This window comes from Mytilus edulis, chromosome 8, assembly GCF_963676685.1.
Source record: "Mytilus edulis chromosome 8, xbMytEdul2.2, whole genome shotgun sequence".
Taxonomy (NCBI): domain Eukaryota; kingdom Metazoa; phylum Mollusca; class Bivalvia; order Mytilida; family Mytilidae; genus Mytilus; species Mytilus edulis.
In genome coordinates, this window is record NC_092351.1 from 62,702,555 (window position 1) to 62,727,051 (window position 24,497).

Genomic DNA, 24,497 nt, shown 5'->3' on the forward strand with positions numbered 1-24,497 from the left:
AAGAAATTTTGCCGTTTTTTGGTTATCATTTCATATACTATTATATTTAGAGATAAACTGTAAACAGCAATAATGTTCAGCAAAGTAAGATCTAAAAATGAGTCAACTTGACCAAATTGGACAGTTGACACCTTAAGGAGTTATTGCCCTTTATAGTAAATTTTTAACAATTTTCATTAATTTGGTAAATTTTTGTAAATTTTTACAAAATATTTTCCACTGTATCTAAAGGGCCAAGTTTATTACAGATAGAGAAAAATGTAAGTAGCAAGAATGTTCAATAAAGTACGATCTAACACATTACCATCACCAAAACACAATTTTGTCATGAATCCATCTGTGTACTTTAATTAATATGCACATAGACCAAGGTGAGCGGGCTCTAAAGAGCCTCTAGTTTTTTTTTAATTTCATAACTTGTTGCTTAACAATTTAGTTTAAGATATTTCAGCATTATTTGTTATACAAATAGTTATTTGAAATACATGTGGTTGTAACTAGAATATTTCATTTTTCGTAGATCAAACAATCTTCAAAATTAAATTGAAAGTTAATTTCAATGATATAATTAAAACTATAAATAGCAAGGACATAGTGGATGAATTGACGTTAACTGAACCTGAAAAAAAAAACTATACAATCCTGCCTAGGACGGAAAAAAGGGAATAAAGCACTGTTTGAAATTGTATGGAACCGTGGACATGTGACTTACAAAGAGTTTATTAATGTGCTCCACAAAACCCATTCGGACCTTGCAACTAAAATTGACAAAACTAAAGGTATGAATACTTTAACAAAATGTTTAAGATTGATAAATTAACGTGATACCAGAATCTATTGATTGATAATTGTCTTATTGAATTTATTAGTGACATTACACGTACTTGTGTCCTCTTTGCCATATCATGTCAAGTTCGCTGTTAGTTAGGAATGTTTACAATACGTATGTTATAATTAGTTTTTTTGGTATTCTTAACCATGAAAAACCTTACATAATTCTCTGGCTCAACAAAGCCGCAATACATTATAGGCCATGTTCTAGTATATTAATTTTTCAATTAACAACAGTTATAGGCAAAATTCGATTCTTGTTTAAAGGAACATGTATTGCAAAGCTTTTAGAGTGCAAGGTTAAAACCTTATTCATAGGTGACATTATTTCTAAGTTTTGATAATTTCACTTTGAGCAGAATAAAGTTTTATTGTAGTTCTTCCGCAGAAAGAAAATACTTGCAATACATGAATTAGGAGAAATCTGTATTGTATTTTAAGCGTCGCCTTCATAACACGTAGATTTATTTGTTGCAATTTGAGTTTACCTATGTTACTGACTGGTACATATATATAGCCTTTCAAAATATTTGTCATTGTCCAATGAAAATTATCAATACAAACAATTAGAATCAAACATAATACATGACAATTGAACAACATGGATCTCTTATGTATAAAAATTATCAGTAAATAGTAAAAATCTAGCATAAGTTTAAATTTCGTGGTTAAATTTCACCATACACTATCGCAATTACTAAATAAGGAAAATCCTTAAAAAAAGAAATTATGCATTGAGGTTGGCAAAACTTTTAGTCTTTTTCTGTTTTATTACAAATGTAGAAAGTGATTATCAAGAAGAACTTGGAGAAGAATTGGATAAAATACACAATGATAAGATACCACAACACGTGAGAGGTATGTTCGTGTACATTTCGATATATATAAGACGGCTTGATTGCAGGTAATGTTTATAGACACATTACAAATCTAGTTTGTTTGTTAATCGATTAAATGTGTTATCATCACTGATGAGTCCTAAGTAGACGAAACGCGCGTCTGGCATATCAAATTATAACTATTGGTATACTAAAAACTGTGATAACGACTTTACGAAGTAATTGACAACAATTAGGTTTTGTGGTTTTGTAAACTTAAAAATGATATTGAAACTCCAATTAATGTTTCAAGACTAAGTATAAAAAAGAAGATGTGGTATGATTGCCAATGAGACAACTGTCCACAAGAGACCAAAATCACTAGGAGAATTCGAGCGTTCATTTTCCTATTTCATAGATAGAACTGATACAGTGGAGATCACTTCTAACCTCCCATTAAATCTGTCAGAATCTGTCGGGAGAACTGATCTAGGACAGTACGTAGAACTGTCAGCCTGACACCTTTTAGTCAGTTCTAGCTAGAACAGTTCTAACCTAGAACTGATTTGGTCAGTTCTACCCAGAACTGAGTTGGACAGTTCTACCTAGAACTGATCCTGACAGTTCTACCCTAGAACAGTTTTAGACAGTTCTAACTAGAACTGACCAAATCTTTGGTCATCTCTACTTCTAGAACAGTTCTACGGTTAGAATTGATTTCAAATTCTACGGCTAGAATTGATTTATAAATTCTACGGCCAGAATTGATTTATAAATTCTACGGCTAAAATTGATTTATAAATTCTACGGCTAGAATTGATTTATAAGTTTTAAGAACTCTTTGTCTAAATATAAAGGCTTCGGCAAAATAGCACTTAATATGATATAGAGTTTTGCTATTTTGCCGGTTTTATTTCAGATTTATAATCGGCAAGAGAACATGTTTTACCCCGCCATATTCTGCATGTACATGTATGTACCTGTTCCAAGTCAGGAGCCTGTAATTCAGTGGTTTTTAATTCAGTGATTTTCTTTTGTTGATGTGTTACATAAATTATGTGTTTTCTTTCATTTTTTGTACATAAATTAGGACGTTAGTATTATTTGGGGTGGGGGGGGGGGGGGGGCATTATTATTTGAATTGTTTTACATTTAATTATTTTTGGAGTCAGAAAATTATCTGACCTCATTAACCAAATGTAATATCTGTTTACGAGTAGTTTTCATACCTCGGACGGACTTGTTTAACAAAAATCTTTTGACCGCATTAATCTAAACTGACGTTATTTGCTCTTTCTTTCTGCAAATCTATATAGTTCTACCCTAGAACAGTTTTAGACAGTTCTAACTAGAACTGACCAAATCTTTGGTCATCTCTACTTCTAGAACAGTTCTACGGTTAGAATTGATTTCAAATTCTACGGCTAGAATTGATTTATAAATTCTACGGCCAGAATTGATTTATAAATTCTACGGCTAAAATTGATTTATAAATTCTACGGCTAGAATTGATTTATAAGTTTTAAGAACTCTTTGTCTAAATATAAAGGCTTCGGCAAAATAGCACTTAATATGATATAGAGTTTTGCTATTTTGCCGGTTTTATTTCAGATTTATAATCGGCAAGAGAACATGTTTTACCCCGCCATATTCTGCATGTACATGTATGTACCTGTTCCAAGTCAGGAGCCTGTAATTCAGTGATTTTTAATTCAGTGATTTTCTTTTGTTGATGTGTTACATAAATTATGTGTTTTTCTTTCATTTTTTGTACATAAATTAGGACGTTAGTATTATTTGGGGGGGGGGGGGGCATTATTATTTGAATTGTTTTACATTTAATTATTTTTGGAGTCAGAAAATTATCTGACCTCATTAACCAAATGTAATATCTGTTTACGAGTAGTTTTCATACCTCGGACGGACTTGTTTAACAAAAATCTTTTGACCGCATCAATCTAAACTGACGTTATTTGCTCTTTCTTTCTGCAAATCTATATAGTTGCACAGTACTTCAGTTTTAATTTTAGGTCAAGAGGGACTGTAATATACAAGTTATAGCAATATTGGATACAATTTTGTTTTCATCAATTTATAGTGCCAGCATGCAGGGGCAGATCCAGCAATTTAAAAAAAAGGGGGTCCCATTCAAATGCATTGATTGTAAAAAAAAACCCCAACCCCCGGACATCCCCCCTCGATCTGCCAATGAGCATGTCCTCTTTTTATTCAAAATATTGAATCATAAACAAATATCAGTAGTTTTCATACTTCAGACTGAGTCCTGTAATAAAATCTTTTGACCGCATCAACCAAAACTTACCATATTTGCTTTTTTTTTATGTAAATCTATATAGCTGCACAGTAATTCAATTATTATTTTAGGTCAAGAGGGACTGTAGTATATAGATAACTGCAATATTGGAAATCAATTTTTCCGAATCGAATGAGAGTGCCAGCATTTCCTATTTTTATTCAAAATATTGCATCAGAAACAAATATCAGTAGTTTTCATACCTCAGACTGACTCATGTAACAAAATTATTTGTCTGCATCAATCAAAACTGACCATATTTGACAGCATCAACCAAAACCGACCATATTTGACTGCATCAACCAAAACTAACCATATTTGCTTTTTTTTATGTAACTCTTTTATAGTCGCATAGTAAATCTGCAATATTTTTATGTAAGGATGGATTGTATATTTATGATAATACAAATGATAGAAATATTGGAACACAATGCTACCTAATTTCGTTTGCATCAATTTAGAGTGCCAGCATGTCCTCTTTTTATTCAAAATATTGCATCATAAACAAATATCAGTAGTTTTTATACCTCAGACTGACTGGTATAACAAAATTATTTGTCCGCATTAACCAAAACTGACCATATTTGCACTTTATTATGTACATGATGTCAATCTTAATAGCCGCAGAGTAAATCACTTATATTTTTATATCAGGATGGATTGTTTAATATAAATGAAAGCAATATTGGAAAACAAAATTATGCTCGCATCAGTTTATAGTGCCAGCATGTCCTCTTTTTAATAAAAATTTTGAATCGTAAACTAATTTCAGTATTTTTGATATCTCAGACTGACTTATGAATATAACAAAATTATTTGTCCGCATCAACAAAAACTGACCATATTTGACAGCATCAACCAAAACTGACCATATGATATGTGACAGCATCAACCAAAACTGACCATATTTACACTGTAAATCTTTATATATGTATAGCCGCATAATAAATCACTTATAGTGATATCACGATGGATTGTATAATTCAAATGACAGCAATATTGAAACACATTTGCTACACAAAAATTCCACATCATTTTAGAGTACCAGCAAGTCCTCTTTTTATTCAAAATATTGAATTGTAAACAAATTTCAGTAGTTTCGATTTATCACACTGAGTCGTTTAAACAAAATTATTTGACCGCATCAACCAAAACTGAACGTATTTACACTTTATCATGTAAATATATATGGCCTCATTGTAAACCAATGATATTTCTATGTCAGGACGGATCGTATGATAAAAATGACACCAACTTTGGTACAAATACACCTTATCGCTAATCCTGGCTGACCCGGCCTCTTGCACTTTGAAGCATACAACAATCACATTTTCATTGTGGCGTCAGATATTTTGTTTTATGACGTCAACATTTTACGGGAACCTGTGTGATATCCAGTAATGGCAGACAAATAGCGATAAGGTGTATATAAACTATATCTAAAAATTAAGCGCGCCGTTATTTCCTCTCTGTATCCATAATAATGAACCATCACTAACGTGACTTTTTAAGTCAGTAGTTTGTGATAGTTTTTTTTAAACAAAACTATTTAACGGTATCATCCAACACTCACATGACTGATTAATATACTTTATTTTAAAATAAAAAAGTACATGTATGGGAAGTTCTCTTCTTGGAATGGTATACTGACTAACTGTTAAATCAATATAATTTGAAGAAGGCAAAGAAAAATGCATGATTTTGTTTGTAGCCGAACGTCCAGGGGCAAATGTTTCATTCATGTTCAGATCGAGTATACTTTTCTGAGTTCCAGACTCCCAGATATCATTTATAATCGTTATGGATAAGTCTGCTAAATTGGCGAGAAGATGGTGCAAATGTATATAGTTTTTTTTACTATATACAACACTTTTTTCATTGATATCCCATAATTCATCCACTGTACAATTTTCGTTTGAACATTTGTCAAAACAGAATCTTAAATGAATGTAAATCCAAGGCAAATTACGATTAAAATTCCATGAATTAAATGCAGAGTTATAATTAGGAAGAGACGGGGAACGAAGAAACGTAAATAATAATGTTTCCGTATGCAATCTTATAAAATATTTCTCCGATGAGTTGGATAATTTTTTATTCACTTCGATATTTGTACAAGTAACGTTTGATCAGTAAAAATATAGAAAATCTGCTATTATATAGCAAAGTAATTGGAAGTGATTTATTTATTTTAAATTCTAAAGTGCCCTCACTGCAGTGACGTCATTTAGAACTGTTCTACAGTCCTGACTGATTTGGTCAGTTCTGCTGACAGTTCTACGGTTAGAACTGATTTTGACAGTTCTACCTAGAACTGATTAAGACAGTTCTACCTAGAACTGATTTAGTCAGTTCTACCTAGAACTGATTATGACAGTTCTACTTGGAACAGTTCTAGGACAGGTTAGAACAGTTATATGACATAATATTCTGACAGTTCTAATGAGAGGTTAGAAATGATCTCCACTGTATAGGAAAGACTATACCTTGATCTTTTCCTCAATTTTGACACAGATGGACTTCTTCATACTAAAATCTTTGATAAATGGAATGATTTCAACTTTCCAATTAACATGATTACTGTGGATTCATTTATTTTCGTGGGTACCAATTTTGGTGGATTGAGAATAACTAAAATGTTCGTGAATATTTGATTTGATATTTGGTTATGACAAAGTCTGCATACAACCCTTGTTTTTTTTTATATGTGAACATTTGATTTCGTTGTTCACCTGTATCCAAGAAATCCACGAAAACTGGTATCCAACGAAAAACAATAAATCCAAAGTATCAATTTCTCATTACTCAACTGTAACATGCCTTCTAATCTGTCATATGGTGTTTACATATATAAATTAATACGTTATGCTCGGGCATGTTTGCACTATACGGACTTTATATACAGGATGGTGCCTATTACACAGAAACTGCTCTTACAGAGTTATGAGGAGGAAAGATTAAAAGTGACACTACGAAAATTTAAAGCACACAATCATGAATTAGTTGATCTATACGATGTGTCTGTATCTAAATTAACAGATGACATGTTAACCATGTCTTTGATTGTGTTTAAACATCTATTTCGTCTGTCTGCTAGGTACATAACGTGACCTATTCCCGAATAAGACTGTTATACGAGTGTGAAATTGAATTGCTTTCGACGTGTCTTGTTATTTTGTACATCTAACAATCATGTACTGGTATTCATGTTTCTGTAATGGTTTTGGTTGGAATGTGGTGTGTGTTATTATCTTGCTCGTATATCATGTAATAAAAACTATTTATTACATTGGTTGCAATGAATTACATTGATTTCCCAGTTAAATAAAAACCGATAATTTCATATGTGAAATAAACGTGGTTATTTCACCCTCTGACGTCATACAACAATAGACGTTGTCAAGGCGTCGATAACGGTGAATGATGGTCTTGAGGAAACGATGATAGTCCGCCGGACGGGACGATAATTGTCTGACCCGTGTTAAGAGAGAGCCATATCTCTTGCACGTTAAAGACACCCGAAAAAGAGTAAGCTAATGCCGCTACAAGGCAGCACTCGCACCCGCAAAGTGGAAAGGGATTAATATAAGTTGCAAAACTTGTTTCCTAATCCACTATAAATAAATATGTTTAAACTAAATAACTAACGGTGAATGCGTAGAAAAAAGATATAGTTCCTTACATGTTTTACATTAATTTCTTTAAAAAAAAGCCGTTTGCCAATTAAAAAGAATAACTAATTAAAGAATTCAAATATCGAAAAATATTCAACTCGTGACCGAACAACACTGATACGCGCATTCGTGAATTAATATGTTGTTCGGTCACTCGTTTAATATTTTTCTTTATTTGAATTCTACGATTAGTTATTCTATAAATACTTAACATTTAGAATACCAATTATGGTATATGTATGTGAATAATGAGATGATTATACTCGAATAAGATTCCGTTAATTAAGAACATGTTCATTTGGAAGTAGAAAAATTAGTCACTGGGTTGATCTTGTTTTTCTAGTCGGGAAGCTATACATTTTAAAACAAGTTTACAATTGAAGAGGACAAGAAAGTCCAGAAATATCACGTAATGGGACTGCCCCTGATTATCTCTGCGATTTAATTCCCCCACTTGTTGGTCAAATATTCAATTAAGATTTGCATAATCAGTATTAATTATGTAGTACCCAATTATATACTAGATATAACCAGAGAAATATAGATACCTACACTGCAACAAGTGTACTAAGATATTTCTCCATTCGAGACAGCTAAAATTTTTTTAATAATTAAAATTAAACTGTCGAGAGTGGAGAAATATCGTAAGACACGAGTTATAGTGTCGGAATATGTTTCTCTGATGATTTCTATCCTTCTTTTTCAAAACATTTCAGAAACTTGTGTTCCTTATATGCGACGTAATCAGGCATGGTCACCTTTTTCATGGCGTCACAATAGGAAAATCCAAAAGAAAACAAAACATTTTGACGTCATAATCAAATTTCGAGTAATCATTTGCCAAGAAAAGATTTTTCACTAGTGAGGAGAATATTTTTTTCACACCGGTCAGGAAATGTAAAAATAGCACAAAAATTAGAGAAAAATTTTTTTTTTTCATCTACTCCATTTGAATGGAATAGCCTAAAACCCGACTAATGTACGTCAAGAAATGGAACTATATTCAAACGGAAGATGAAATCTTAATTGATACAGTCACCTTTCTATTTTAGTTGGGTGATTATATCGTAATAACGTTCATACACGTTTGAGAAATATGTGCAGTTCTTAAAATGCAGATTAACACCATGTTGATATCAAACCAAATCCGGCATACAGCTGTGGCCATCCTGTCGAGAATAGAATTAACTTTTTTAAGTGCCCTGTTCACAACGAATCAAGAGAAATATTGTTTTCAAAATTAGAAAAAAAATATGCTATATCCATTGAGCTTCCATTGGCTGGTGACGGTGACCTTTTTTTTTAGGAAAGCAGAGAAATGTGTGTGTCTGTCCAATCGTAGTGTCGTGGGCCTCAATCCTTTTTGTCGTCTGGGGGGACTATAGGATTGAAATCACGCTTTTCGTTATCCAAATTTTATTTTACAAACATTTAACAAACACATGTATGGCAGACGATACTAACTGTTCGCCGCCGACAAGCAGAAAGAAGGTATACAGTCCCGTAAAATACAATAAACAGTATAAAATCTTTATTACTGAACCAATTTTAAAAACTAAGGTACCATTTTCATCGTAAGACCTAGTTGAACACAGCAAACATAAAAAAAATTGAGGCAGGAGGTGAAAAATTTCACCTTAAGGTAGCAGGCCCGAGACCACAATTAATTCCTCTATTAGTTCTTTATAACGTTTTGTCTCATTTAAAAAAAATGACCAATTCTTTTTGGCAGATCTTTTGTGTGTGTAATGTACAGTACAAGTCCAAACAAATGTCAAAGTTTCAGAAAAATTGCATGTTTACAACTTACAAATTTAGCCAATACACATCCATACTCCTATGGACCAGTCAAGAGATGTTCCGAAAACTGTAAATATCACCTTTTTGCACCTGGCCTAATCACTCTTTCCATATCAAAATCAGTTAAAATAAAACATCTAAACATTTATTTCACCTCTCTTCTTTCATTTCCACCTTATAAAAGCTAAGAAATGTTTGAGAAAAGGAAAGAAAAAAATTTAAGAAGAAATACACTATAATTAAAGGGAACTATATTCGAGAACAACGAAAAGTGGGGTCATTAATTGTGGTCTTGGGCCTATTAGACCCTTTTTCTTCAATATAATGCCCCAAAAAATGGCACGCATTAAGTTTATTCTATATCCAACTAGCATACCATATATCAAACCAATCCGACAAGTTTTATGGCAGTTCTAATAGTTTTAATAACACTACCCTCAGGTTGATAATTCTAGATATTTTCTGGCATGAAATTATAAAAACATGAAACTATTAGGGAAAGTAAAAGTTTAATAACTTTCTTGCTAAACATGATATCTTAAAAAAGTAAAATGTCTATAGTAGCTAAATGGTTACATTTCTAGAATCTAGAAATTTATAAAAAAATATGTTTTTTCAATTGAAATTAATTTTTTTCTTTAATTATTTTTTAATTTAGTTAATATACCAACACTAGATATAAAAAAAATCCATTTAAAATATTTAAAAAGAAAATTTACTTTCAAAACTTATCTTAAAAAATTGCTTATCTTATCTGTAATAAGTAAAATATAACATAAACACTAATTAGTCAAATTTCACAGGTACTTGGCCTGTTTACCTGAGGTACCAATATTCAAGTGTAACATCAGGTCAGATTACATGTAAAGAAAATTTCAAACTAGTGTAATTTCTTTATCCTTGAAATATTCCTCGAAAATAAACTTTTTAGTGAAGTTTTCTGTTTTGTTTATCCTTATAGATAAATAGGATTTAATTTTCTAACAGATTTCTGTAAAAAAAAAAACAGTTATTAAAAATTATACTACATTTTGAAAAATAAATTATCTAAAAAATTAATACAAAAAATAAATATGCTTCTTTGTTCAATTAATCTCTTAATAAATGATTAAGTAACCTATTTAAATAGATTTGGATAAAACAATCTTTATCTTGACCCCTAATAGTACATTAATTGGCTTAGTTGGATACTGTTAAGAAAAACTCTGTTAATTCAGAGTTGCCTCTGAAGGTGGTCTCTTGAAATCCATGTCACAGACTGTATCAAAAGAAAAAATGTACATCAAAGCAGATATCATACAGTGCTTGATTATAAATATAAGGATGTCCAAAGTTTATGCTATCAGTCTAAGTTGTGATATTACGGATCCAGTTAAATTTTTAAAATGTTCACTAAAGGTTATACCCCGTATAGCAAAGGCAAGAAGAGGTCAAAGAAAGACAACTCTCCAAGAAATCCTGGATGGTTCACTGTAGGCACAGGTGGTAGAAGCAGAAGCCGGACGCCAATACAGATCCCTGATTCAGCGATCGCTGCTATGATGGTGACTGCACCCTGTGTCAGGAACATTCCATTGTCTGCAAAGGTGATGCTGCTCTTAACTGGTGGAGTCGTTCCCATTACTTGTTCACATACCAAATCACTGCCCTGCAAATGGATAAAACAGACAAATTTTTACTACAAGAAATCCTGAAAATGAAACTAACAAAAGCAGCTGTTGAAAGTATGAAACTGTATGACAATACAAACAAAAATAAAGGAGTTCACAGAGCAATGAGTGTAAATATGCCAAAAAATGTAATTTACTCCAAAAACATGGAAGGACGACTTGCCTCAGGAGTACATCGAAATAACAACATGCCAGGAACTTCAACCCAACTGAAATGTAAGAATCTAGGAGTAGAGCTTTCAACTAGAAGTCAACTTTACCTGAAGAAAATGGACACTAACTTCAAATACAGTCAGGATTATGAACTGAGACCAGCAGTTCAAGAAAGAAGATTACAGCAGAATGCAGAAAAGTTAGCCGAGCACAAAACATGGAGGGAAATGAATAAAAAGCATGATTATTACTGCAAAGACCAATTAGATCCACAGCCTGCTTTACAGTTTCAGGACCATGACAGCTACAAGCTCAATCCAAGACCTGCTGCTAACTGAGATACAAGCTGATCCACCTAAAGACCAACAGTAAACAGAATCATAAAAGGTCGTTTTAAGGACCACACAAATATTAAAAAAAAGAATCTGAATTTGTTGTACATCAGTCTTGAAATTTCTTTTCTTTTTCTCCCTCATTTCAATTTTTTGCCAGCCCTTCCCTTGGATAGTTATAAAAATAAATGTACCCAATTAATATTTTACCCAAATTATTATTATCCATTTTCAACTCCACTCTACAGGGAGGGAGGGGTTCTGGGTGGCCCAAGCAGGAACAGGTTGAAACGCATGACTGTCGGCTGTTGTTGAAACCATTAGGTTCCAACGACAGATGCCCGACAGTAATACATTTGGAATTGTGGCACAGGTGCGAAACATCATAAGATTTATCAATAAAAATATTCTGATGATGCACCATGTAAGCAAGCCTGTGCACATGCATTTGTCTCCACCCTCTGGCATCTGGAAATTTACAATTTATAACCCCATATTTGCCATTAGGTGTACATAAACCTGTCCAAATTTGACACTGCCCATTATAGCCAGGTGCAGAGCTATCATTCGTTTTTTGTCTATATTTTTGAAAAAATGCATCCATTTTGAAGATATTGTTTTAGAAAGACATAAGAGTAGTAATATATTCTAAAAATAAAAAGGGGTCCAACAGAATTGACAGAAAGGGCTGAAACAGGGGTCAAAGGTCAGTGCATCAAAATGGCCAAAAATACCCCCAAAGTGCCCATTATCCCAGAATCATGATATATATCAGTTAAAAATACAATAAACAACTAGTATTTATCGTTTGAAGTGACTTTCTGCCAAAAAAGTTGGTCCATTCTTTATTTTCAAGAATTTGGGAATCAGCCTCTTAGGCCCGAGACCACAATTAATTCCTCTATTAGTTCTTTATAACGTTTTGTCTCATTAAAAAAAAATGACCTATTCTTTTTGGCAGATCTTTTGTGTGTGTAATGTACAGTACAAGTCCAAAAATATGTCCAAGTTTCAGAAAAATTGCATGTTTACAACTTACAAATTTAGCCAATACACAACCATACCCCTATGGACCAGTCAAGAGATGTTCCGAAAACTGTAAATATCACCTTTTTGCACCTGACCTAATCACTTTTTCCATATCAAAATCAGTTAAAATAAAACATCTAAACATTTATTTCACCTCTCTTCTTTCATTTCCACCTTATAAAAGCTAAGAAATGTTTGAGAAAAGGAAAGACAAAAATTTAAGAAGAAATACACTTTAATCAAAGGGAACTATATTCGTGAACAACAAAAAGTGGGGTCATTAATTGTGGTCTTGGGCCAGCACTCCACAGTTAGGTGTGTAGTTTCGCATTTTGGCCCCTGTGGATTTTTTCAAATATGAGAGCTAGTGTGCAATAAAATTCATTTTTGGATAGCTGAGTATTAAAATAGCCTTTGTATTGGGTTTATATGAACATCAAGGTTATTTAATGTATGTAATATAGGCTGTTTTCTGTATGACAGTCCGTATTTGCATGTCCATACCATACATTGGTCCGGCAATTATTATAATGTTTTTTTCCAACTTTTTATCGCACGAACTTTGTGATTGGATTTTACGAAAAAATGAGGCGAAAGACACCCATTTTTTATTTGATCATTAGGAAGATTTATGAAAACAGTTTCTAAAAAGGTATCACTCAGAGACATTGAAATTCTAGTTTGATCCAAATTTTGGGGGGATATGTGACATGTTCACCCCCCTTTTTGCAATATTTTATGGTAAATAAATGCAGAATGTTGCCATGAATACACATAAAAGGAATTAATTTTCACCCTTTTAACTTTTGAAAATCAAATCTATGGAAGATACTGATTACATACATATGCACATGTACAACACAAACAGTTAGGTTAATGTATTAGAAGTCCAGGAATAGGAGATGATAAAACATTTTGGGGCTCATTTTTAATTTTATTTTCTAACTGTGGAGTGCTACCTTAAATGCAGTCTTGTTGTGACAATTCACAAATTCTGAGTAGCCACAGTCTGGCAAGAGGTGGATAAGGATAGATTCCGTCAATAAAAAATTATAAAATTTGTATGTGTATCGTGGGTTACTGCCCGAGCTTTTCCTACAATTCTGGATGTCACAATTAAATTTTGGTGAATAGTTTCGTAGTAACATGTTGGTTTCAAGGATAAAGCTGTTTACTGCATCAATTTGTTCAATCAGCAAGTGATCGTCATTTTTGAACGGTCCAGGAGTAGCATGATTTTTATAGGCATTCCAATGAAAAATTGAATAGTACGGTAATTACAGAAAGGCAAGTTTACCGTCGGAAAATCTGATATAAAAGCATGAATTTCTTTGAAAATTTGTGTCAATTGATTAACATTTGAAATATCTCTTAATTTTAAAGAAATAAATTTACCATCTTTTGTCGTGAGATCACACGTTCCTAGCCAAACATAAAGTAATATTTTAGGATGTATCTGTAATTTAAGTTCCAAATTGTTTTTAATGTACTGTAATTGGTCGTTCGCGGATGCACCACTTTTAAACCACCACTGAATCTTCCGTTCTGTCCTCGAATTAACCTCATTCTGTAAAAATCTTGCTTTACTATCACTCAGAATTACCGGCATATAATCAAATGGAAAACTTGTCTGTGAGGACTCCAGCCTATGGATCTGCTTGTTTAGTTGATTTTGGCTCATTGCCGTCCATTTTGTCCACTACCACGTGTCGTGGGCCTCAATCCTTTTTGTTGTCTGGGGGGACTATGGGATTGAAGTCACGCTTTTCGTTATCCAAATTTTATCTTATTGCCATTTAACAAACACATGTATGGCCTACGATACTAACTGTTCGCCGCCGACAAGCAGAAAGAAGGTATACAGTTCCGTAAAATACAATAAACAGTATAAATTATGTCCTACATTTCCGGTAACCAGAAATACCAAATAGAGGTATATAACAGTAGTACACCCTATTCAAATTCTTATTTCTATTTTAGACTCTTCGCTCCATTCAAGTTTTTATATAGTTTAATATAAAAATCCATATTATATTGTATTTTTTGTTTATTGGTTTTGATTTTGATTTTGTTTGTATTGTATTTCTGCTATGTTTTCATCATTTCTTGTATACTTTGTGCTATTAGAGAAGTATAAATTTCAAACTAAACTTCGTTAAAGCCTCGGTCACACCTTACCGGATTGCACAAACGGACGCCTAACGGATGAAAATAAAACTTGTCCGTTGACAAAATTGTTATCCGTTGGGAGACCGTTGATGTACTGAACGAATAAAACGGACGTGTAACGGATGCATAACGGACACACACCGGATATGCAACGTACGGAAAACGGAAACGTACCGGACAGAACGGATGTCGAACGTACATTCAACGGTCGAGTACCGCATAAAACGGACACCTAACGGAAGCGTACCGGATAAAACGGATGAACAAGATTTACGGAAAAATCAAAGGCGACAAAAATAATATATATTCAAAATGTTTCTGTGTAACTGGTTTTGGTTTGTTCTTTAAAATTCCGTCAAAGGGCAGTGTCTGGCCTGAATAAGAACTGCTTGATTGTGAAGACGTGCCTATACTCTAAGATTGATTATGAATTCATGAACCTTAAGAAATCTGACATACCAATAATTGGTATTTCTCACACGAAATTTTCAATTGGCATTTATCCGTTTCAGATCCGTTCATCATCCGTTTATCCGTTATACGTCCGGTAGAAGTCCGTTTCTCATCCGTTTTATCCGTTTAACGTCCGGTACAAGTCCGTTTGTGAATTTATCTTTCACATCTCCAACGGATGTATAACGGACACGTAACGGATACAAAACGGAAAGGAAACGGACGAGTACCGTACAAAGAACATGCTCAAAATTTTCCACCGGACACAACGGACGTCGACGGATGAAACGTACGCTTAACGGACATGCAACGGATATGGACGGACGTCTAACGGATAAGAACGGACGTCTAACGGACATGAACGGATTGAAAAAAAATATCCGTTAGGCGTCTGTTCGAGCTATCCGGTAAGGTGTGACCGAGGCTTAACGCAAGTAACTTAGGCCGTGTTCACATTGACCTTAATTAACTCGGTGTTGTGTTAGTTTAACTCACACATACACTAAACATACTTACGTTCTCATTGATAAAACTCAATGTTTACATGTAGTTTAATCATATTTTGTCTACATGTAGTCGTTAGTCGATGTAGGCCTTGTGTAGGTTAAGTGTACACAAAACTAGGCATTCAGAACTTTAATGTTGCCATGTATATTTAAAAAAGAAACGATTTTCATATAAAATTGATACTTATAACACTTATTAATAAAGTTCTTTACTGAAATATTTTTCTAAACTCGGTAGATTTATTTGTTATAAAACACTTTGCGTATCCTTATTAACCCCTTATCAAGACTCATCCATCATCATTGCCGAACACATAAATCATTAATAGAAAAGTCTTTCCGAATCGACTGGACGTACACACTGACAGAAATATTTGCCACTGGTCTTTACTCAAACAACGATTCACTCATAAATGCATTACTGAAAAAGAGTGAGGTTAATTGTTTGTTTGTGAAGTATCTCAGATCCGTTAAAATACAATTAGAAATAGTGACCTTTAACATCGCAATTTTTTTTCTTCGGCTGTAAGCACGCTGATGCAGCCTACGTTTTTGATGCGTAATCGAGACATCTTTAAACTACTGCAGTTAATCCAAAATGACTTTCTTAAATTCTTAAAGGAGCAACCAGTTTACTTCAAAAAAGAAGGGCGGGTCTGAGTCAGAACTTTATCTCGCGCGAAAGTTTATTTCTGTTTTTTTTTTTTCGATGGAACCAATTCAATATTTAACACTATAATGTATGGGGAAACTTTGGATTTAGAATATTTGTTCATTCTAATCATCTGTATGACTTTTTTTTCATCAAATTGTGGAAAAATCTATCCCCCCTTTTTTTTTAAAGTTAAATGGTCGTTCCCTAATTGCTTGAAAAGTTGTTCGAAAATTTGGTTCTACGTAGTGAACATTTAAATGACATATAATTTACAAGTACGAACAAATCTTATGTACAGGTAGCTAAACAAGGTGTATAAATGTAAACAAATTTAATGTGAAACTAGTGTACATTACATTAAACCAAATGTAAACATGTTTACTGTAAAAATTATACGGCCTTATAAGACATAATATAAATTGTGGTTGTCTCCCTTCGCCGGTTTTAGCATTTAACATTTCGGTCGGATAGTTATAATATTGTTTAAATTCTGAAAGAACATTCATGTATCAGGCACGGACCATTCGATATTAGGGATTGGGGGGCGAGGCTCTGTAAATTTAAAAGGATTATATTTCTGGTCTTGATTTTCACTTACTGAAATTGATTTCACATTTGGCCAGCACCACGAGTTAATAAAAAGTTACCCCTTAAATAATTTTCAAAATATTTCCGCATCAAAATCCATGAGCCAATATTTCCCATCCCCCATAATTAAATGATCGATGCATAAATGACAAATTAAACACGTTTATGCGTGGAACATATGGTATTCTTTATACAATCATATATATTTGTGAGGGGTCTAGCTCAAATTTGAAATATTTATGGTAAAAAAAATTTGGAGGAGAATTTACAAAATTAAAAAGCAGAATTAAAAAATTGGTTGCAAAACAGATGATTCGGAATATACAAAATAATCATGTTGGCAAGCTAGGATAAAATAACCTCGATCGTTTATAAAAAAAGTAAGAAATAAAACAAATTTATCCCTGCACCCCTCCCCTTAAAATAAAAGAGATGCTCCCCTATCAAAACAGGACATTTTTTTTCAGCTGAACGAAAGCATAATGTGATTTTTTTTATTGAAAATGATAAATTTACAGAGAAGACTTTAACACAACCGTTTTTGGTATTTGATGGCCATTATTTTTTATTCCCTTATATCTGTCTTTCCGGGACTGAGGGAATTTTTCGACCTCACTTTAGTCGCCGTCACGTAAAATTGGTACATGTACCATGTTTTTGGTTGAACATTTTCAAACTTACAACCGCATCATTCAAAATAATGTTTTTCAATTAGCGGAATTAAATATCATTCCATAAATCAAATACTGTCCTATCTTCTATTGTTTTTGCACTGTATAAATAAAGGCAACAGTAGTATACCGCTGTTCGAAATTCATAAATCGATAGAAAAAAAATCCGGGTTACAAACTAAAACTGAGGGAAACGCATTAAATGTAAGAGGAGAATAACAACACGACATTAAAACGAACTAAGCATTAGACAAAATCCGATGAGAATAAAAAATATAACATCAAAACTAAATGCATGAATTCGGGATAGAAAAGTACAGTCCCACGTCTTATAGTAATGTAAATTTACACTCAAATATAAGAGGAAACAAACGACACAACAGAAACAAAACGTTAAAATGTAACACACACAGAAACGAACAATAATATAACAATGGCTATATTCCCTACTTAATACAAGATATCCTTAAAGAAAAAAAGGGTGGGTTGAACCTGGTTTTGTGGCTTACCAAACCTCCCGCTTTAATGGCAATGCTTAATATAACATTAAAATGTTGGGATACGAACATCCTTATTATTTAGAATTATTTATACTTTTGCAAACAGTAGATTTTATAAAATGACTATATAAAAGATATACATATATGCATGATAAAACTGAAGCATTAACTAATTACAGGAAAAAAACAAAACAAACCGGATGCATTACATAAATCAACATAATCCAACACAAAAAATAGACAAACCCGAGCTAGTCAAGGCCTCAACGCAAAAAGTGACGTCATATTTGAAATTGTAAAAAAGGACAAAAATGACGTCACATTTGAATTTCTAAAACAGCACACAAAAAATGACTAAATTTTTTTTTATCAAAAATAAGATAGAATTCGGATTGATTTAAGATTATATTTGTACTAAATACTGATATAACATTTAATCCTGACCTTCACATAATCCAAGATAATTTTGTATGGTGGAATCCGGCATTGTTATTACCGGAAGTGTTGCTGTGGAGTTCCACGTGCTGTCTATTTTCTCGGGTCTCTCGGAGCTTTTTATCATTTTTATTCTTTAAATGCAAAAAGCGCGGGAAATTGTATTCAACAATGACAATGATATTACTGGAGAGTAACGAATGTTATGTAAATGAGGGATCCTCATAGAAACCAAGATGGCGTTTTACAATGTAAATAATGTTGAAAAATGTGAAGGTCATTATTATACAGTGGAACACAAAAAAAAGTAGGACAGTTGTGGATATTTTGATAGAATTGTTCTCCGGCTAATGGAGCTGAAATTTTAAAAAAATTAGACGAAAATTACGGTACCAATTTTACGTGACGTCGAGTATATACCAAATACCAAAAAGATCTGCATGGTTGGCATTCTATCAAACTGACTGGAAGGAATTTAACTACCGACTTTACCTCATACATTCGGGTCAAGTAGGATAAACTGCAATGTAGTTCCATTGGAAGAACAGAGGAGTAAATCGGTTTAACTTAAGAAATAAGTTCACAAACTCATGTTGCCGTATAGTCTTTGAACACTGAACGCCGTATTTACAAATTAGTTGAAAAGCTCTTTTTTCTTCGAAAATAGGAAAAATGGTTAACTGTATATCATTCAAAATACATCTGTGTCCCCTGCGAACAAAGTTTGCATTTTTGTATGTTCGATATAAGACTTGTGTATACTCTCGCTCATGGAATGCGCTATTTTAAATATATTTGAAATAAATGGAGTATGGGAGACAAACACAATTTTACAACGACCAAGTTTAGGTGTATAACGTACACCAAAAAAGCACGAATTTGGTTTAATTTACAAGGGAGATAACAATAAAAAAAACATTCAAATATTAAGGTATATTACGTCCGTAAGTACGTCAAAAACCTAAAAGTCTGTAATATTACATAGGAAGAGGACGTCACTAATGTATTAAAACTTTGTCCAATCCATTTTGTTACTTTTTAAAATAAATATGTTAAGAATAAACTCATCATAATGTAGGAAATAATTCTGACGTTACTTACATTGCAAATGTTTTAAATAAGAAATAAACATGATAAACACCTTTACATTTTTTTTTTATCATTTCAGAATTTCATGACAATCTGATACACGAGTGGAATCAGAATGACAATATGATTACTGAGACAAAAGCCTCAAAGGATATATATAGTGGTTTAGAGGAAACTAACTGTGTTTTTCTTGTTGGTCGTCCTGGAAGTGGAAAGTCATCAATACTTCGTCACATTGCATTGAGGCTTGTTAAGGAAAACGATGATGAAGATTTTGATATCATTCCTGATGTAGTAGCACCAAGTAATGTTATACAATGGTATAACGAGAAGCGGAATCAAATTTTTATATTAGACGACTTTTGTGGAAAAGACAAAGTAAATAATCAAATCATAGATGTATGGAAGTTTGATATCGAAAAAATTTTGAAAATAATCAATAAAAAAAAGGATTGTTTTGAAAACGGTATCAAAAAAGTAAAAACAACAAAAATAATGATTTCTTGTAACATAAGTGTTTACGAGAGCCACATCTTTGAACCATTGAAGAGGCATTTGGATACTTTTTCCTGTAAACTATATAAGCTATCAGAAATTCCTTTGGACACGGAGGAGAGAGAAGAAATGATTAGAAAATACGTTCCAACGGCAACTGTAAAAGATTTTAAGTTAGAAAATGAATTCGATTTCCCACTTCTTTGCAAGTTGTCAAAAGGAAAACCTATAAAAGAAATTCAACGACTGTTTTCTGACCCACTCAAAACTATCAAAGAGGACTTGACAAATGTTCAAACGAAAAAAAGTCATCAGTTTTGTGCAATAGCCTTATGTACGCTATTCAATAATGAATTCAAAACACAATGGCTGAACCAAGACAGTGAGACAGAAGATATACGTATAACGGACGCAGTAAGTGAAATGTTTTTAGAATTCAATTTAGACCTTACAAACGATACCGACCGGATGCTCATTCACAAACAGTTTGAAAAAGAACAACCGGAATGGCTTAGTAAGTCTGGGGACACTTATCATCATATACATGATGAAATTTTTAAAATTGCTTCAGTTATATGTGGAGAGTCATATGAAAGATGCTTTATCAATCATGCACCAAGTTCCTTTATAGCCAAACGGTATAGTGTTTGTGAAAAAAATGCTGGGTTAATAACATTCAATATTAAATACCAAAAACTATATTTTGATCGACTATTTAGAGACTTGGAAAACGGAAGTAGCTATAGCACGTTTCAAAACATTCAATTGAAATGCGAATCGTACAGAAAAACTTTTATCAAGTACTGCAAAACAAGGAACTTAAAATTTAAAGAACTACTTGATAATATTAAAAGTGATAAAACCGACAAAAAATCACTTCCTCGCCAGAATACAATTGACTTCGATTTAAAAGTTCCTTTGATCGATTGTGCCTCGCAAGGCTATGAACACATGGTTGGTCTCTTACTCGAAATGGGATGTGACGTGAATGTTATCGACCACTACGGAAGAACGGCATTATTTGTTGCGTCGGAGCAAGGTTATCTTGAAATCGTTAAAAAGTTGGTAGACAATAAACCACACGGAGCGAATATCACATTTACCGACAATAACAAAAAAACTTCCTTACATATGGCGTGTGAAGGAGGACACACAGATATAGTAAAATATTTAATTGAGGAAGGAGCTGACATTTCTGCACTTGATTTGAATGGATGTTCGTCTCTTCATATGGCTTGTATATCAGGAAAAAAAGAAATTGTTGAATATCTTTTAAAAATTAATAAGGAAGAAATTCACCAATCTGATAATTTTGGCCAAACGCCGATTATTATAGCTTCTTTACACGGGGAAAAAGAAGTGGTCGAATTTCTGTTGCAATTTGACAAAGAAGAACGTGTCCAGGATACAGACAAAAAAGGATTCACCCCTCTCCTGGCTGCCTGCATGAATGGGCATATAAACACGACAACGCTTCTCATTGATAAAAGATCGGATATTTTACATTCTGATAATAATGGACGAACTGCTTTGTTTATTGCATGTGAAAAAGGACAAAAGAACATAGTTGAGCTTTTGATAGAAAAGGGAAAGAACCAGAAGAAGGACATTATTGACAAATTAGACTGGCACATGAACGCCCCAATTTACATAGCTTGCGCCGAAAAACGAACAGAAATAGTGAAAATATTAATAGACAATGGCGCTAAAATTAACAATTGCAATGAAGACAAAAAATCTCCGTTATACGTTGCCTGCGAAAAGGGAAATCTTACAATTGTGGAGCTCCTGCTGAAAAAGGAAGCTGATATGATCAATATTTGCGATAGACACAAAAAATTGCCGTTACACGTAGCTTGTAAGCGAGGCGATTTAAAAATGGTAAAATTATTATATGCCCGTCATGAGGCCAGTCCATCTAACTTCAAACAATTGAGAGAAACTGCAAAAAATATAGCAGTAAAACAAGGTCACGATGACATAGCAAAATTTTTAACCGATCATGATGTAGATACAAATAACAAAAAGGTACAAGGCAATATTATTTCCGATTAATACTTTTAAGTGAATGATTTTTTTAAAACATCATAAATTGCAGCAGTTTTGCAATTTAAAAGAGAAAAGAAAAAATAGTGTAACAGCTATTTGTATCCCTTGGTCATATTTGTTTATAACATCTACATGTTTTCAAAAGGAAAGATGTCTAAATATATCATTTTGTATAGCATACAGAACAGGTTAATTATATGTTCAAAACAATATGTTAAACAGGATCTTTAAGTTACCATGGTAATTAAACAATATTGCTGCTGAAATATGCTATATTGATTTCAATACTTAAGATAACAAACAATCATGCTTGCTGTTATGTAGAAAAGCATTTCACATAGGTTATTTTCCCTGTATACATATAGATCTAACTCAGCATAAAACGTCTTCGTATTGTTAAAAATGTATGTTTAAAAAAAATGTGGTATGATTGCCAATGAGATAACTCTCCACAAGACACCAAAATGACACAGAAAATAACAACTATAGGTAACCATACGACCTTCAACAATGAGCAAAGCCCATACCGCATAGTCAGCTATAAAAGGCCCCGAAATGACAATGTAAAACAATTTAAACGAGAAAATATTGGGGTTATTTATATAAAAAATATTAACCAAAAACATATATGTAACACATAAACAAACGACAACCACTGAATTACAAGCTCCTGATTTGGGACAGGCACATACATACATAATGTGGTGGGGTTATTGTACATTATTTGATAAGTCCCACTTACTTTGTTAACATAATTATCCATATATATTTATTTATTTCTGAATTTTATAACTATAATTTGTACTTGTCCTGAGATATTAAGGATGTACTTGATGTGGAATTAAAAAAAAGAAAGAATCTCTTCTCAAATTATTTATATAAAGGAATGTAAAATGTTCTCTTATTAAAGTATTTATATAAAGGAATGTTTAATGTTCTCTAATCAAATTATTTATATACAGGAATGTGTTGTGTCTTCTCATAAGAATTTATATATTATAATAGGATTTTTTTTATGTTTTCTTATCAAATTGATTCATGTGTATGAACGTTTTATGTATACTCATACAAGTTATTTATAGGAATATTTAATGTTTTCTTATCAAAGTTATGTAAATACAATGTATAGTAATATACTATGTTTTCTTATAAAATTTATGTGTATATGTAAATGTTTTATGTTGTTTTTTTTATCAAATTTATATATGTGTAGTATTGTTCTATATATGCCCACCAAAGTCATTTACAGTAATGTTTAATGTGTTCTTATGAAAGTTATGAACAGTTTAAGTTTTTTCATAGTAATACTGTATGTTGTCTGATCAAAGTTCTTTATATGAATGAATAGTATATGATTGTTCATCGAAGGTATGTATAGGAATATTTTATAGATATAGGAAGATGTGGTATGAGTGTCAATGAGACAACTCTCCATCCAAGTCACAATTTATAAAAGTAAACCATTAAAGGTCAAGGTACGGTCTTCAACACGGAGCCTATGCCCGCACCGAACAGCAAGCTATAGAGGGCCCCAAAAACAATTGAAACGAAAAAAACAAAGGTCTAATCTATATTAAAAACGAGAAACGCATATGAAACACATAAACAAACGATAACCACTGAGCATCAGATTCCTGAATTAGGACAAGTGCAAATAATTGCAGCGGGATTAAACGTTTTAACGGTACCAAACCTTCACCCTTTTCTGAAACAGCGAATTAACATCATAGCATAGAAAGTCATACTATAAAACATCAATTAGAATTACTTAACTCCATCAAAAAACGAAGTGACAATAAGAAACACACACTAACACTAAACGAAATAATTTTTTCCTATCAAAGCTATGTATATACTGTATATATAGGAATATTTTATTTGATTTTATAGGAATACTCTTTGTGTTTCTTATCAAAGTTATTTATATACAGCAAAATTTTTATCAAAACTATTTACAGGAATATTGTATGTTTTCTTACATTGAAAATCCCAACTTATAGTATATATTCCCTGAACTGAAGGCAAAGGGGATATAAACCCTAAGCCTGGAATATTTTATTTTATCTCAATCCTGCCTGAAACCTAAATTTGACAGTCATATATTACGGATTAGCCAATATACTCTTTATCCAGTACCAGGTATTATTTTTTGTTAAAATGATTCACCATTCAGTATTTATATTCAGTATTTGTTAATTGGTGTTTTTTTTTTTATTTCCAGTGATTAATTTAAGTTTTGAGTCTTAATATTTATCTGCTTTTCGTT

General features: G+C 32.5%; 1 protein-coding gene across 1 annotated transcript; it reads left to right on the plus strand.

The window, feature by feature from the left end:
* Positions 1 to 434: 434 nt before the first annotated feature.
* LOC139486050 (putative ankyrin repeat protein RBE_0220) lies at positions 435 to 22,370 on the plus strand. The gene is made up of 3 exons (XM_071270741.1): positions 435 to 779; positions 1,615 to 1,689; positions 19,767 to 22,370. The coding sequence occupies exon 3, from the start codon at positions 19,811 to 19,813 to the stop codon at positions 22,235 to 22,237; it is 2,427 nt and encodes an 808-aa protein (XP_071126842.1). The 5' UTR covers positions 435 to 779; positions 1,615 to 1,689; positions 19,767 to 19,810; the 3' UTR covers positions 22,238 to 22,370.
* Positions 22,371 to 24,497: the final 2,127 nt, after the last annotated feature.

Excerpts from the sequence above, each read along its gene's own strand:
- LOC139486050 (XM_071270741.1), top strand. The coding sequence starts at position 19,811 with ATGATTACTGAGACAAAAGCCTCAAAGGATATATATAGTGGTTTAGAG.